General features: G+C 40.5%; 1 protein-coding gene across 2 annotated transcripts in view; it reads left to right on the top strand.

The window, feature by feature from the left end:
- CACNA2D3 (calcium voltage-gated channel auxiliary subunit alpha2delta 3) overlaps positions 1-17,349 on the top strand; it is an 871,068-nt gene that overhangs the window by 356,532 nt on the left and 497,187 nt on the right. For both annotated transcript variants that reach the window (XM_081524872.1, XM_081524871.1), the window contains one exon: positions 13,419-13,581. In XM_081524872.1, coding sequence (XP_081380998.1) covers positions 13,569-13,581 — 13 coding nt within the window. In that variant the 5' untranslated portion in view covers positions 13,419-13,568. The remainder of the gene's footprint in view (positions 1-13,418; positions 13,582-17,349) is intronic.

Below are 17,349 nucleotides of genomic sequence, written 5' to 3'. Positions count from 1 at the left end.
GGGAAGGAGGGAAAGCATTTGGTTTCTTTGTAAGTTGAAATTTTTATTATTGTATTTGTATTTCTAAATTGACTGAATGGTACAGTGGTGGGTAAACTCATGCATATTAATATGGCTATAGCTTCTGCTTACATAACACTTAGTTATTCTGTCCTTTATTACATTCTTATAGACGTTGATGGTTCAACAATTGGAGCTTTTAAACTAATGGAAGGCTTTCAACCAAACAGAATGCCTTCATTACTAGTGTGCAGGGAGATCTGAATGTGAATTGAGGTGGTTTAACCTAATCTAAGAAAACAGTTTTATAAAAGACTATTACCCATAATTTATATGTTTATTTTCAGTTTTCTTTGATTTCAATAAGAGTAGGGATTTATATTATTTCTCTCCTTTTCACATGCCTAGCTCAGTGCCCAGTTGCTTTAGTCAGTATAAGGAACAAACCTGAAACCTCAGGGAATTAGCACATAGTTTATTTCTTGCTTGTATAAATGCCTTTTTGGAACCAGGAGTTTTCCTGGGGATTTCTCTTTTAGTGGGTGACTCAGGGATCCAGGCATCTTCCATTCTGTCATGTGGAATATGACAGGGAGGAAATTGGAATTGCTTCTGTAATTGCTGCAAGGCTTCTGGAATTGCTGCAAGGAGGAAAGACAGTGTAGGTTATTCAAAGCCCCTTCTCAAAGACTTTGGATAGAAGGTGACACATACCACTTCTGCTCACATCCCATTGACAGATTAGTTACCCACCTCTCACCAACTATAAGGGATGCTAGAAATATAGGAAATTACATGAAATACTTCACACTACTACTTTGACTACCCAACACATGGCAGGAGCCTAGCTAATATCAAAGAATGAATGAATGATAAATCATGTTAAACAGCCTAGCACTCAGAGAATGCTATTACTGTTTTAAATTGATAGAAGAGGGATTGAAAATGACTTTAAAATGTTAACCTTCAGGACTTCCCTGGTGATCCAGTGGTTATGACTCTACCATCCCAATGCAGGGGTCCCAGGTTCATCCCTGGTCAGGGAACTAGACTCTACATGCTGCTACAAAGATCCCACATGCTGCAATTAAGATCCCACACAGCCAAATTTAAAAAAAAATAGTAAACTTAGAGGGCTTTTGTGTATATTTACATCATTGACAGCTGTAAGAGCTTGTTACTGGTTTAAGTCTAGATGTCTGTACTATGCCACACAGTGATTTTTTTTTTCAAGGTCCTGACACATGGAACCTAAAAAATTCCATTTTCTGATCTTAAAGGCCTCTAAAGCAAATAGCATCTTGCAGTTGATTAAGTGAAGTGTTGCAGAGCCTTCACGGTGTGAATAGTAGGAATGGACCTTGTTAAGGTTACAGAGGAGGTTAACCTCCATTGACAAGACAAAACTGAAGTCGTTTCCTCTTGCCACAGAGTAGTTCCCAATCTGTATTGTCAGCACAGAAGAGTTCATCCATTTTCTCCAGAGCATTATCTCAAATAAGGTGTCAGGGCACTAAATGGATTTACCATCTTGTATTACTTTTTTCTCTTGATGTTTAATTTTTTTATCCCACTTATTGTCATATGAAGTGAAAACAATGACGCAAAAATAAATAGGGATTCGATGCATGAGACAAATGCTCAGGGCTGGGGCAATGGGATGACCCAGAGGGATGGGATGGGGAGGGAGGTGGGAGGGGGTTTCAGGATGGGGAACACATGTAAACCCATGGCTGATTCATGTCAATGTATGGCAAAAACCACTACAATATTGTAAAGTAATTAGCCCCCAACTAAAATAAATAAATTTATTTAAATAAATAAATAAATAAATAGGGAAAGCTGAATGAGAAAAAGATCACAGTCTCACAGTCTCCCATCTATTCCTGGGTAGTTGGTGCAGAATCTTTACGGAATATCATTGCATTTAATCTCTAGTTTTTGTTTTCCTGATTCATGACATTTCTGTACCTTTGTATGATTTAGATAATAGGTCAGTTCACTCAGACATATTCAGAACAGTCACTAAATGCAAGAAAATGTACTATATAGGTATGCTGTAATAGATGACTGCTTTTCTGTGATATCTTGTGAAGCTACAGTTCTAGAAAGCAGCCCAGAACAACCAAAAGTGGAGTAGGTGTTGGAGTTGCTCACATCAGGTTTCCAGTGTAGATTCTGCCACCTCCTCGCTGGGACCTTCAGACAGTTCCTTAATCATGCTGAGCTGCAGTGTCCTCATAGAGGAAGATGGGAAAGAGAGTTGGAGTAAGAACTAAGCAAGAGAATAGTACAGGACCTGAGCAGATCACCCTCAATGTACCTTCAAATAACACTGGTATTTGATAAAATGATACAGAATTTACTGCATGTTGAAAATTAAATACCATTTTTCTAGATTTTGCAAAATTCTAGATATTCTTGATATATGTAGGAAAGCTTGTATTTCTTCTCTGTTCCATTCTCTACCTTGTGTATATAACTCCCACTTCAAGCGTGTAATAAGTTAGTCTTCTGGAAACCCAGCACTGCACAGTAGACACAATACTGGTAACAACACTTGTTTAGTTATCGCTCTCTTTTGTTTTGTCAGAGAAGCAGTTCTGTGTCTTAAGATGCTAGGTAATGATGGAAAAGATATTAGTGTAATTTGTTACCTTGGTAACTGGAGATGGATGTCGCTTCCTTTTGTGTGGTGTATGCTATAGCCTTTGTGTCTGTTCCCCTAATTAACATCCTATGAGAAATGCAGAAGTAAATCACTAGAGCAACTGGACCACTGCAGTATTAAGTGATGGAACATTCTAAATTGCAGTAATAATCATGATAATAAGTCCAAGTAGTCTGTTTCTATCTTTTAATTGCTTCTTAACTCTTCTAAGTGGGAATGGCAAAGTTATTAAGATATAGAAACTAGGGGGTGATTTATTTCTTAAATTGGGCTTTGTGAAGAAGCTTATTTATTCTATTTAGTCTTTAGTCTGTTGGGAACTGTGTGAGTTCCCTTTGAAGAACAACTTGGGTAGATTATTTTAAATATAATTTAATACTACTAATATGTAGCATCCAAAATCTGGATTTGCCTTAGTGTCGGGGATATTGTCATGCATAAAACAGTATGCTCTAAAACCCTAGTGCCCTAATTGAGACTTGTCCTTTCACATTTTGCCACTTATTTATGGATTCAAATTCATACGTGGATTCGTTTACTTGAACCAAGTGAGTCTCATTATTAGATGCAAAAGGAGCACATTTGAGAATGGTTAGTCTTATAAGCTGGCTTTCTGGTTTGTATCCAGAGGCCATGTGTTCAGATCCAGCTTATAGTTCTTCAGTGTGAAACATGTAACCCATCCATTATTTCTTACTGATTTCATATACAGTATGTTAGCTCAGTAAAGCACATATAAAAATGTACTGTAGCTCCTTCATTCATGAGAGTGGGCCCAAGAACAGTATCTGTACAACTTAACCCCAATACCTTCCACCTTCCCCATTCTTGTTGTTTGGATCGTTAGTGGTCTTCTCACAAAGGGTGAACTGATTAGATTTCCTCTCTTAGGATTTGGGAATTGGATCAAAAGTTTCAGTGTATTTTGGCCTAATCTCTGAATTGTTGTTGTTCAGTCCCTCAGTTCTGTCCAACTCTTTTCGACCTTATGGACTGCAGCACGCCAGTCTTCTCTGTCCTTCACCATCTCCCAGAGTTTGCTCAAACTCATGTTCATTGAGTCGGTGATGTCATCCAACCACCTCATCCTCTGTCGTCCCCTTCTCCTCCTATCTTCCATCTTTCCTAGTATCAGGGTCTTTTCTAATGAGTTGGCTCTTCCCCTCTGGTGGCCAAAGTATTGGAGCTTCAGCTTCAGCATCAGTCTTTCCAATGAATTTTCAGGGTTGATTTCCTTTAGAATAGACTGGTTTGATCTCCTTTCTGCCCAGGAGACTCTCAAGAGTCTTCTGCAACCCCACAGTTCAAAAGCATCAGTTTTTCAGTGCTCAGCCTTCTTTATGGTTCAACTCTCACATCCATACATGACTGCTGGAAAAAACATAGTTTGACGATAAGGACCTTTGTTGGCAAAGTTATGTCTCTGCTTTTTAATACTCTGCCTAGCTTTGTCATAGCTTTTCTTCCAAGGAGCAAGGGTCTTTTAATTTCACGGCTTCAGTTGCCATCTGCAGTAATTCTGGAGCCCAAGAAAATAAAGTCTCTCACTGTTCCCATTGTTTCCCCATCTATTTGCCATGAAATGATGGGACCAAATTCCATGATCTTAGTTTTTTGAATATTGAGCTTTAAGCCAGCTTTTTCACTCTCCTCTTTCACCTTCCATCAAGAGGCTCTTCAGTTCTTCTTCGTTTTCTGCCATAAGGGTGGTGTCATCTGCATATCTGAGGTTAATGATATTTCTCCTGCAATCTTCATTCCAGCTTGTGCTTCATCCATCTCAGCATTTCTCATGACGCACTCTGCATACAAATTAAATAAGCAGGGTGACAATATACAGCCTTGACATACTCCTTTCCTAATTTGGAACCAGTCCATTGTTCCATGTCTGGTTCTAACTGTGGCTTCTTGACCTGCATACAGGTTTCACAGGAGGCAGGTAAGGTGGTCTGGTATTCCTATCTCTTTAAGAATGTTCCACAGTTTGTTGTGATACGCACAGTCAAAGGCTTTAGCATAGTCAATGAAAGAGAAGTAGATGTTTTCTAGAATTCTCTTGCTTTTTCTATGATCCAGTGGAGGTTGGCATTTTGATCTCTGGTTCTTCTGCCTTTTCTAAATCTAGCTCGAACATCTGGGAGTTCTTGGTTCACTTACTTTTGAAGCCTAGCTTGGAGAATTTTGAGCATTACTTTGCTAGCATGTGAAATGAGTGCAATTGTTCAGTTGTTTGAACATTCTTTGGGATTGAAATGGAAACTGACCTTTTCCAGTCCTGTGGCCACTGTTGAGTTTATGGAGAACTGCTGGTATTTCTCTTTGTTCTGTGAACCAGTAAGCCAAGAGAGCCAGTCTGTAGAGAGGACACTGGTACAAACACTGAGAAAGAAGCATAAAGAAGTGAGGAAACTTGGCCCAGGATCCTGATGGCTTCTTGATTGTGATACCAGGCCTTTCCTGAGCCCTGGCTTCCTCTGGTCCTTTGAATTCCATCAAACACTTCTGTATCTTGGGAGAAATTTCATCATTTCTAGAGTAATAACTAATAGAAGTAGAAGTTTTTGTTCCTCTTTCACATGTGAAGAACACTGAAGTTCTGGAAAGCCAGTCTTATGGCAAATGTTGATGGCAGTGTCTGATCTCTTGGTCAGGACTTCAGCAACCCAGGGCAAATTAGAATCAAAAACAAAAGGGATTTTTTTGGACTCAATCTGGGCATTCCAAGGTGTGACTCTGCCTTTAAGCTTAACTAGAGTCAAGAATTTGCCCAGAGTCATTTGATCAAACTTCATTCTTACTTATCAGCTCTGTTTGTTTCTATAAAGTTTTGATTTCGGAAGAGTGATCTCTGCATTGAGGGCAGGATGGCCGTTGGCAGCCCAGAGCAGGAGAGCCATAACACTGTAACTTGTGATCCTTGACCAAAAACACAAGAACCTCTATCTCCCAGAACTCACAGTGTTGTCTGAAAAAGGACTGATTGGCCAACCTGGGTCACAGGCTGGAATGTGACTTAACAGGACTGCCTTGATTGACAGTTCCTCCCCCCTTGATTGACATCTTCCCCTGTATGGGAGAGTTGAGGTTCCATTACCAAACAAGGGAGAAGAGATGCTGACCAGGCCAAAGCAATCTTATTCACCAATATTTGCTGTTTTTTCTAGAGTGGAAATGACAGATGATGCTCATATGAAATGGGAGAGCCCTGGTCCTTGCGTCTGGGATTGAGCCCTTAACCCAGTTGCCTTTTTTTGAGTTTAAGCACCAATTTTGATGTTTTCATTGTAATTTTGCTCTTCCAGCTGTTAATCACTTATTCTCTCTCCCACTTAAGAAAATCAATCTGGATATAAATGATTGGGTATGAGCTTATTATTCGGATAACCTTAAATATATTCTAATGACTTAGAAAAGATAGTCCTTCGCAAATGTGAGTACTTCCATTATTGGCAGTAACAAGTATGACACATCTCATAATTGCTTAGGGCACAAATGCTTGGTCTTGAATGGATGTTATGAAGATAATTGTATCAACACATCTTTTGGTACAAGTCTACTTATTCAAAGCACATTTGTGTGCCTCCCAACAGCCAGGCACTGTTGTAAACACTGGGGTTTCAGCTATGAAGACAGAAAAATCCCCTGCTTTATATGAAGCTCACATTTCTAATAGGGAATGATTGGCATAAATTTATAAACAAATAAAGGAATTCATATATTGAGTACAATAAAGAAGATACAACAGGGCATTGCATGTGGTGTCCAGTATGGTAGCCACTAGTCATGTGTGGCTATTTAAAATTTATTGAAATGAAATAAAATTTAAAAACCAGTTCTTCAGTCACATTAGTGACATTTCATGTGCTCAATAACCACAAGTCACTGATGGCTACTGCATTTAGATTACAGATATAGAAGATGACTATTATTGTACAAAGTACTGTTACACTGTGCTTTAAAGACTGGGAAAGATGTAGCTGGAGGGGTTTAGGGCAAGTCTTTCAGCAAAGCTGATGTTTATGCTCAGACCTAAAACCATCCATATGAAGAATTTTTGAGGAATACCATTCCACTCAGAGTAAACAGTAAATATAAAGACTCTGAGATGGAAATGAGCTTGACCTGTGTGAAGATCCAAAGATGGCCCATGTGTATGAGTTGGAGAGGCAGAAAAGAACCAATTCAAGTATGACCTTGGGGTTTATTCTGTGCTAATGGGAAGACATAGCCTAATAAGCAGAATATTGGCAGCTTTATTTAATTTCTAAAGAATCGTTTTGACTGCTGATGAAGAGGTTGGGTGGCAAGATTAGAGGTAGCACTTAGTATGCCTTCAGAAATCATTTGACTCATGAAAAGACTGATGGAAGGCCCAGCCAGGCTGGTGTGTCCATGTGTCTGGGAACCTATAGGGGGGTTCCCAGCTTCCTTGAGAGGTCCTTTATTCTACTGGTTGAGCAGTCAACCAGATAAGCCACAGAGGAGCCAAGACGCTCATCATACCCTCCTCTCTAGGCCACAGCTTGGCTCACTGTTGGCTGGCTTCAGCCTCTCTGAGTTCCTACCATGTCTTGGCAAACAGTGCCAGGCACTGCTACAGTGGGATATTCATCTGTTCATAATCCTTCGTTTATCTTTACTGAGTACTGTTGTGTACTAGGTATTGTATTAGGTTCTGGGATTACAGTGGCACAAGGAGAAACATCTCTGATCCCTGAAGACATGTATGCCGCACTGTGAGTGGAGGCGGTGTCAACCAAATAATCAGATAAGTGTGTGATGACCCCTGCAATAAGTGCTCTGCACCAGAGTCCCATGATACTTCAGGAGCACCTGTTAGGGATGTCCTCAGTCTGGAAGGTCAGAGTTAGCTTCCCTGAAGATGTGGTAATTGGGCTGGATTTAAGGAGGAATGAGGATTCCATAGATGGCAGGTGGAAAAAGTATTCAGTCAGAGAGAACAGTGTGGCTGGAGGCTATGTGGACCGGGCATCAGGAGCAGTGGAGAGACTAACAAGAGACCAGTAAGGGCTGGATGGAGAGGCCAGAGGTGATGTTGTGCTTGGTGGGGGGTGGGCAAGGTGAGTGCTGAGGAAACCCCCACTGGTGAGTGAGTGAGTGGGGGTATAAACTGAGTGGGGGTTTGCCTTTTGAAACGTTATCAGGTAATCTAGGGTCTTGGAGTCAGTGCTCCCACTCCAAAGGCTCAGGGCTTGATCTCTGGTCAGGAATGAAGATTCCACAAGTGGTTTGTTATGGCATTAAGTGAGATTAAACCAAATATCCAAGAACTAGAAACCAAAGATGAACCCCAGACTAATGGCAATTACAAAATCAGGCAAATAATAATTAAAATAATAGAATATACACATATACATACATACCCATGGGCGAAGTCATTACAGTCCAACAAAAATAAAGTAGAATAGAATGACCCAGTGAACAAAGGAAATCAAAAAATTATATTTGCCAGTTAAGAACAAAACTAACTAAGGGAACCAAAAATTATGTCTACCTTAACAAAACTAACTAAAGCACAAACTGGAAAACAAAACTAAAGCAAGGTGCCAATTGTGGAATAAAGCAATGAAAATAAAACTAACAAATATGTTGAGAGGAAAGGAAAGAAAGAAAAGAAAGAAGGAATAGATATGCAAAGTTAAGTAGAGGTAGATAAAGAAGATTTATATATATTAAAGATTAACTGTAAAGGGAAAAGAACAGGAGGAAAAGCAAGCAAAGTAATAAATGTAGAAAAATAATAATAGGTTTTAAAAATTAAAATTAAAAAAAATTAAAAATTAAAATTAAAAAGAAAAGAAAAAAAAAAGGAAAACTCCCCAGAACTTCAAAAGCCCAACATAGAAGCAGAGGTTTATAACAACAATTAAAAATATGACTGAGAAAAAAAAGAAAAAATAAAAAAGCTCGAAAGTTTAGTTAGATTTCATAGTGCCAGTAAAATCGACAACTACAACAGAGGGGGGGAAAAGGAAAAAAAAAAAAAATCCAAAAGAATCTTCAGAACAAGTCAAAACATAAGAATAATAAATGTTTTTCTTCAGCCACTGCTTTCATAGTCTTTCCCTCTCTGGGAGTCACAGTCCACCTCACCTCCCCAGGGTGCCCTCTAACACTGTGCTCATCTCTGGACCTGCTGTGGGGGCAGCTCAGATTCTAATCTGATTCTACTCCTCTGTGTTCTTGCCTCCAATGTCAACAGCTATCAGAACTGGTGCGTTTTCTTTTGTGGGAGCTCCCAATGACCTTTTATATATTCCGTAGACACAGAGTCTGACTAGTTGATCTTGTGGATTTAATCTGCAGCTTGTGCAGCTGGTGGGAGGGTTTTGAGTCTTCTTCCTTAGTCACACTGCCCCTGGGTTTCAACTGTGGTTTGATCCCCACGTGAGTCGTCCACTGAGGTTTGCTCCTGAGGCTGCCCTGGAGGACTTGGGTTTCCCCCTGTGAGGGCCAGGTGTGGCGGTGGTGCAGCTGGTTGCGTTGCAGGGGTTCTGGCAGCACCAGATACTCAGGGGAGTTGGCGGCTAGGGCAGCAGGAAATATGTGCTCTAGAAGGGTATGGCAACCAGTATTGGCTGATACGCTCCAGTATTCTTGCCTGGAGAACTCCCCCTCCCTGACAGAGAAGCCTGGCAGGCCACAGTCTACAGGGTCGCAGAGTCAGCTGCTATGGGAGCGAACCCTGCGCACGACTTTTTTAGCCTGTGGCAGCTCTGCCTCAGTGAGAGTTGAGCATGAAGGTGGCACAGCTGCTTGGCTTGTGGGGACCCTGGCGGTGCCAAGTGTGCAGGGACATGGACTGCCTCCACCACGGGAGTTATGGCCCTATCAGAGTCTTTTTTCAAGCCTCTTGTAGTTGGTGATCAGAAGGCCTCTTTGGCCAGTCTTTCTCCGTAGCTCTGCCCATTCAGGCACTTAGGGGGCTTCCTTGTCTGGGGTGCTTCTCTGTTGTTCAGTGCATCAGGCACATGGGGGGGCCCCCTGGCTGGGATCCTACTCTATAGTTCGTTGCATAATTAACTTAAAGGAGCACCTTGGGTGGGGGCCTACTCTGTAGTTCAGTGCGCCAGGCGTTTGCTGGGCCAGCCTCTCTATTGTTCAATGCTCAATGCTGGCGTGTAGGGGGAGAGAGGCTATGGTTTTGGCTCCACCCCCATGCGTGATTCTGCTGTATCACCTTGCTTCCATGGCTGCCCAGCTTTCCTCCACAGGCATTTCCCACCACAATCTCCTCCTTCACATCCCCTCGATCCGTCTCTCCACAGTCAACAGCAGCCCTTGCTTGGGGATTGCTCTGCAATCCCTAAACTCCAGCTGCCAGCCACTGCACCTTCCAGGGGATCTGTGTCCCTGTCTGGGGTATGTACGGCTGCGGCAAGGACTGTCTGATTCTCATTCCATTTAGGCTGCCACAGATCAGTTGTTTCACTTTCAACTGATTGATTAACTGCCTTAATTGTTTCTCCTCTGACTCAGACAATTGCTCCGACGTGGGGATCGGAACCCTGCTTCAGTTCCCCCACCGGCTAAAGGCAGGTCCAGTCCTACTAACACTCTTGTTTTTCCCCCTAGTTCCTTCGTCCTACCGAGTTTTGTGTGGGTCTGTGTATTCTTTTCCGCTGGTCAGGTATTCCTGTCCACTGTCAGCTGTTGTTCTGCATGCACTTCTATGTGTGAAGGTGTATTCCTGATGTATCCATAGAGAGATATGTAATCCACATCCACCTACTTCTCTGCCATCTTGTTCTCCGAGTCATTGATTTTCTTAACTGATTTCCTGTTTTCAATTTCATTGATTTCTGTTTAGGAAAATTTAAACAAATATTTTTTCCTCCTGCTTTGGATTTAATTTTCTACTTTCTTAAAGAAGAAGCCTAGTTGATTGATTTTAGATCTGTTTTCTTTTCTATTAAATAAATTGAATGCTGTAAATTTCCCTGTAAGCACTGCTTTTGCTGCATCTTGCAAATTTTGATAAGTTGTATTTTGATTTTAATTTGGTTTAAAATTTCTCTTGAGAGTTATTCTTTGACCCATGTGTTATTTAGAAATATATTGTTTAATCTCCATATATTTTGGGATTTGTCCAGCTATCTTGATGTTGTTGATTTATAGTTTAATTTCAGTGTGGTCTGAGAGCATACTTTGTCTGATTTCTATTCTTTTAAATTTGTTAAGGTGTGTTAATGGCTCAGAATGTGGTCTTTCATAGTGAATGTTCCTTGTGAGCTTGACAAAAATGTTTCTTCTGCTATTGTTGGATGAAGTAGCCTACAGTCAGTTAGGTCCAGTTGCTGTGCTGTTCAGTTCAAACTGTGTCATTAACAATATTCTGCCTGATAGATTTGTCAGTTACTGATAGAGGGGGTACTGGAGTCTTCAACTTTAGTAGTGCTTGTTTAGTAGTATTTAGTATTATCCGTTTCTCCGTGTAGTTCTGCCATTTTTTCCCTCACATATTTTACTATTCTGTTAGGTGCATCCACGTTAAAGATTGTTATGCCTTCTTGGAGAATTGACCACTTTGTCATTATGTAATGCCAGTGTTTTTTCCCTGATAATTTTCCTTACTTTGAAGTCTGCTTTGTCTGAAGTTAATATGGTCACCCTGGCTTTCTTTTGATTAATGTTAGCATGGTAAATTTTTCACTATCCCTTGACTTTTAATCAACCTGTCCTTTATATTTAAGGTGAGTTTCTTGTAGACAGCTTTTATTTTTTTATCCACTTTGACAATCTCTTTTAACTAATCTATTTAGACCATTCATATTTAAAGTGATTATTGATATGATTGGATTAATATGTACCATGTTTGTAACTGTTTTCTATTCATTGCTCTTTTCTTTGTCTTCTACTCTTTTTATGCCTTGTCTGGTTTTAATTGAGCATATTATATTTTTAGTATATTAGTATTTTTTTCCTTCCTAAGCATTTATACTTCTTTTTAAAAATTGATGTAGAGGTTGTTTTATAGTTTGCATTTTACATTTATAACTAATAAAAGTCTACTGTCTAATAACCCTGCACCACTTCATGGGTGGTATGGAACATTATAATAGAATATTCCCAATTTCTCCCTCCTATTCTTCATAACACTGTGGCATTCATTTCACTTATCCATGAACTTTTATAATCTAGTAATTTGTTGCTATTATTATTTTGATAAAACTATTACCTGAGAGGTCAGTTAAGAATAAGAAAATAAATATTTTACTTTTATATATTTCTTCTGTAAAACAGTCTTTTCTTTATGTAGATCAGGGTTTCTGATGTATATAGTTTGCCTCCCTTTAAAGAACTTCTAACATTTTTTGCAAGGCAGGTCTGTTTGCAGAAAATTTTTTGAATTTTTGTTTGTCTGAAGAGGTCTTTGTTTATTTTTCAGTTTTGAAGAATAATTTTGCTGGATACAAAGTTCTAGGTTGGTAGGCCTTTTCTTCAAGCACTGAGTATTTCATGTCATTCTCTTCTTGCTTTTCTGTTTTCTGAACAGAAGTCATGATGTAATCCTTGTCTTTGTTCCTCTGTAGGTAAGGCTTTTCCCCCTTTCTGGCTTTCTTTAGTAGTTTATCTTTTTGATTTTTGTAGCTTGGATATGGCATGTCTAGGTGTTTTTTGTTTTTTTTTTAATATTCATGTGCTTGATGTTTCCTGGACTTATTGGATTGGGTTTGTTATTTGTCATTAATTTTGGAAATATTACTTCAAATGTTTCTTCTGTTCTTTTTTTCTCTTTCTCCTCCTCTGGTATTCCCATTGCACATCTGTTACACTTTTTGTAATTGTTCCATGGTTTCTGAAGATTCTGTTCTTTTTTTCCTTTTTTTTTTCTTTGCTTTTCAGTTTGAGAAGTTTCTACTGATGTAGCTTCAGGCTTACTGAATTATTTCCTCAGCTGTGTCTCAGCTGGCAGTGAGCCATCGGCGTTCTTCACTTCTGTTATGTGTTTTTGATTTCTAGCATTTCATTCTGATAGTTCGTTAGAATATCTGTCTCTCTACTTATCTATCTCTTCTTACTTGTTTTCTACTTTTCCAGTAGTTCCCTTAGCATATTAATTACATTTGTTTTAAATTGCTGATCTGATAGTTACGACCATACCTGCCATCCACCATCTTGCAACACTGTGTAGCAGATAAGTGCCCAGTCTTTGGAAGTAGACTGTCTGTATTTTAATTCTCTTTCTGCTTCTCAGTGGTGTAATTTTTGACAACATACAGAAATTTTCTCTACCTCAATTTCTTCATTTGTGAATTGAAAATAATCTTAAAACCTCGTTCATAGAGTTGTTATGAGAAGTGAATAAGTTAACATATGGGAAGCACTTAGAACAGCAAATATGACTATCTAACATATTATATATTTACTTAATTTTTGTTGTTTTCCAGTCTCCTTCTACTTAAAGTTAGGCTGATTAAGGGGAGGGTCTGTCTTCAAACTTTAAAGAATTGAAATGCTTTTTGCAGTTTTCTCTATATTTACATAAGGAAGTACTGAGAGGCGTCTTAAATTTAATGACCCTGGGAAATATTTATCTAGTGCTATCATATCACACTAGTGCAGAAACAGCCATAGATGGTGTGGAAGGCTTAAAGAGATTATGTGAGTAGAATAAGATCCACAAGTGTAGGGGATGGCCCACCCAGGTCAGCCTTACCCAGATCTGAGTTCACAGCATTCTCCTCTAAGCCACATTTTTTTTTTCTTTTACTTTCTCTTTCAGTATGAATACTTCAATGCCGTGCTAATAAATGAAAGGGACAAAGACGGGAACTTTTTGGAGCTGGGGAAGGAATTCATCTTAGCCCCAAATGACCATTTTAATAATCTGCCTGTGAACATCAGTCTGAGTGACGTCCAAGTGCCAACGAACATGTACAACAAAGGTAAGACTTACTGCTGCTGATCTTTTAAGAGAGTGAAGAGGGCAGTGTGTGAGGGGCAGGGGTGGCTGGTTTGGGATATTGTGCTTTTTTGAAAAGTGTGATTATAAGCTCAATGTTTCAAGCATTGGCAGTATAGGTGAAGTGTGTGCCTCTTCTGCTTGGAGGCTCTAGGCTTGCTATTTTTCTGGTTCATGTTGCATTAGGCCTTCTTAACTTGTAGTCCATAGGTTGGCAAATTTTTCTTTAAAGGGCCAGATAATTAATAATTACTTAGACTTTGCAGGGCGTAAAGCCTCTGTTGCAACCACTCAGCTCTGCAGTTCTGGCACAAAAGCAACCATAGGTAATATGTAAGTCAGTAGATAATATATAAATTGACTGTGTTCTCAGAAAACATTTAAGCTACAAAAACAGTTAGCTACATTGGACCTGCAGTCTCTAGTCTACAAAGCCTTTTCTCTTCTTCCTCCCTTCCTTATGATGATTTTGAGGGTTCTGGAGCTACTGGTATTATCATGGAATTAGTTGTGGTTTGCCTGTAATGCTGGACACCCCGGTTTGATTCCTGGGTTGGAAGTTCCCCTGGAGAAGGGATAGGCTACCCACTCCAGTGTTCTTAGGCTTCCCTGGTGACTCAGTTGGTGAAGAATCCACCTGCAATGTGGGAGACCTGGGTTCGATCCCTGGGTTGGGAAGATTCCCTGGCGAAGGGAATGGCTACCCACTCTGATATTCTGGCCTGGAGAGTTCCACGGACTGTATAGTCTATGGGTATGCAAAGAATTGGACACGACTGAGTGACTTTCACTTAGAGTACAAAGCAGAATGAATCTTAATGAAGCTCAGTGTTTTCAGGCTTGTGTTCCTCAAATCCAGTCTTCTCACAGATTCTAGAGTTCTTTTCCCCAAATTCCCATCTGCCCCTTTGCATTGGGATAATAATAGCCAAGGATTGGGCTTTGGCAACAGATGACCCTGAGTTCCACTTCTTACTGGCTGTGACCTTGAAAGGCTGAGACCAGTTCCTTTCTTTAGACCTTAGTTTCCTTGTATCTAGGATATGGATAATAACTGTGTCTACATCATGGGGTGTTGTAGGGATGAAATACATGATGTGTCCAAAGGGGTTAACTGAGGATATCACCCTCCTCATCTTCACCATTACTGAGTAAGAGTTTGCTCTGCTTTGTCATACCAAGGAGGAGCCTAAGCAAAGGACTGTCTTCCCCCCCAAATAAATCAGGAAGCCATGGCATCTTTAAAGTAAAAATCCTACTGTGTTATGTCCCATTGATGTTTCAGAAATATTGGGGTCTGGTTTCAGTATCTCAGGTATGCAGTAGTCAAGAGAAGGCTTGGATCCTGCTCTTTCTCTTGCTGGCTCTGTGATCCTCAGAAAGCAACTTTGCCTCCCTGAGCCTCAGTTTCCCTCTTTGTAAAATAGGGATAAGGGTACTGCCTCCTTCGGGGGGTTATTGTGAGAATATGAAATGATGCCTAAGCAGTCTTAGCTCAACTGTTGCTCATAGCAAGTGCCTAGTGCATTTTAGTTGTCATCATTATTATTAGGAAATAACATGAATATACATTTCTAAATTGTTTTAGGTTACCATCTAAAGAATGTGGTTAATGATTAAAGAACTTCCCACTCACCAACTCTGAAGCATTCTTCTCATGCCTGTCGTTTGAGGTTGGATATCTAATATCTCCCTTTCCTAGTTGATCTGTTATCCATCCTTGATGTTCTATGAGGCAGTACCCTATCCATTATTTTTTAAAATTATTTATTTGTTTATTTATTTTTATTTTTGGTTGCTCTGAGTCTTTGTTGCTATGCATGGGCTTTCTGTAGTTGCAGAGAGCAGGGGCTACTCTTTGTTGCCGTGCATGGGCTTCTCATTGTGGTGGCTTCTCTTGTTGAGAAACATAGGCTCTAGGGTGCATAGGCTTCAGTAGTTGTGGCACAGGGGCTCAGCAGTTGTGGTTCATGGGTTTAGTTTCTCCATAGCATGTGGAATCCTCCCAGACCAGGGATCTAACCCTATCCCCTGCACTGGCAGGCAAATTCTTATCCACTGTGACACCAGGAAAGTCCCATTAATTATTCTGATGGTTAATGGGGCCCCTGTGGTGAACCAGATGCAGCCCCTTCCTTGAGAGGTTCACAGTGAACTTAGGGACCAGACAGGTAAAGAGATCATAGGATACTGTGTGTCATCTGCTAGCCACAGTTACTAAAAGCTTGGGACAGTGGGAGCTCTGAAGAGGGGACCTGACCATTTGCTCCTGTGAGCAGCCACACATTTGTCTTCATTCTCTCTCAGAGAAAATGATGTCAGTCCAAGTAGCCTTCAGTGGTCTGTGGATTGAACTGTATCCTGTGACCTAATCTTCACTTTGTACTCTTCTTCAGAGAGCAAATTCCTAAGAATGCAAGCCTTAGAGAATTGAGCTTAGCTTTGTTAGGTGGAGTTTAATCCTTCAGAGGGATCCTGCCAGCTGAGAAGGAAACCACCTTTTGTACAGTGTGGCTGTAAGGGAACCATCCTGTCAGCATTAAATGTGTTCTCAATGGAAGAGGAAAAGTTCAGATTTTGTAGAGCAATTCCAGACTTAGAACAGTTCAGAATGATCTTTTAAAATATGGAAGCTACTTGAAGGTTGCTTGAACTATTAGCACCATTATAGATATTTAATTGCACCTTGAGCTTTAAAGGAATAATTGCACCTTTCCATGGTGACAGCACATCGGGGACTAGCACTACCATTGATCACACAGACAGCAGGGCTTGCTAGGCAGAATCCTAATAGACAGTCAGATTCTTGAGCCATGGAGGTATATAATTTTATTTAAAGTCATCCTCAGCAGCCCTTATGTGTCTGTCTACCACCAGCATTCAGATTCAGTGGTCCCCCAGCTAGGCTGTGGGTCATAGACTAAAGTCCTCCAGGCTCTGTGTCTTGTTTCTGCCAGGCAGTGAGTAAGCTGCCCAAGAAAGTGAGGAGGAGACTTCGGGAAAATTCCTGTCTCATTCTACCTAATTCAAACCAGCCCAGAGTAGTCTTTTTTCTTTTCATGTTGCAGAAATGTATTTCATGTTTGGAGTGCCCTCCAGCTCAGATCTAGTTATTGATGACATGTACAAAAAACACATGCACAAAGCTTGGTCACTAGCTGAGATGTTCTTGGGTTAGAAATCTTGCCCCCACCAAAGGAAATCAGTACGGGGGGCCATGCTATCCTGGCAGCTTGAACCCCCATGTGCACGTAGCAGAGTGGTTCAATGCTTGCTTATGGGCTGCTGTGTGCTGTGTTCCTGGGCATAACTTCTAGGCATAGATGAAACTTGCTGATGAAATCTACCTCTTTTCTGTGATCTGCTTTCTTTTTACCTCCGGGACTGGGCCTTTTGCAACCAGGCTATTCAGCCAGGTCACGGTTTACCTCTGTGCTTGAAGTGCCTTTCTCGAACGCACTGATAGAAACTGCAGGTTCAGAGTTGGTGACATGACAGTAAACTGACCTACCAGCCACAAGAATTCAAAGAGCCATATTCCTAAAGTCTTTAGAAATGTGCAGCAACTTCTTCCTGAAACTTCTTCAGCCGATGTTTGCTGAGTGGCTCCTCTGGCATCTCCAGCCTACTAGTCTTGCTATCTGTCGAGACATCTTTGGAAACTAGCTGCCCTTGCCTTTCAAAGCCATGAACAACTCCATTTCCTCTATGAGTAAAGCAGGGTGCAGGATGCTTCTGTGAAAACTGAGGA

This window comes from Giraffa tippelskirchi, chromosome 9 (assembly GCF_054371585.1).
Source record: "Giraffa tippelskirchi isolate mGirTip1 chromosome 9, T2T-mGirTip1v1.2.pri, whole genome shotgun sequence".
Taxonomy (NCBI): Eukaryota; Metazoa; Chordata; class Mammalia; order Artiodactyla; family Giraffidae; genus Giraffa; species Giraffa tippelskirchi.
Note: the sequence above shows the minus strand (reverse complement) of the source record. Positions and strands in the feature narration are given on the sequence as shown.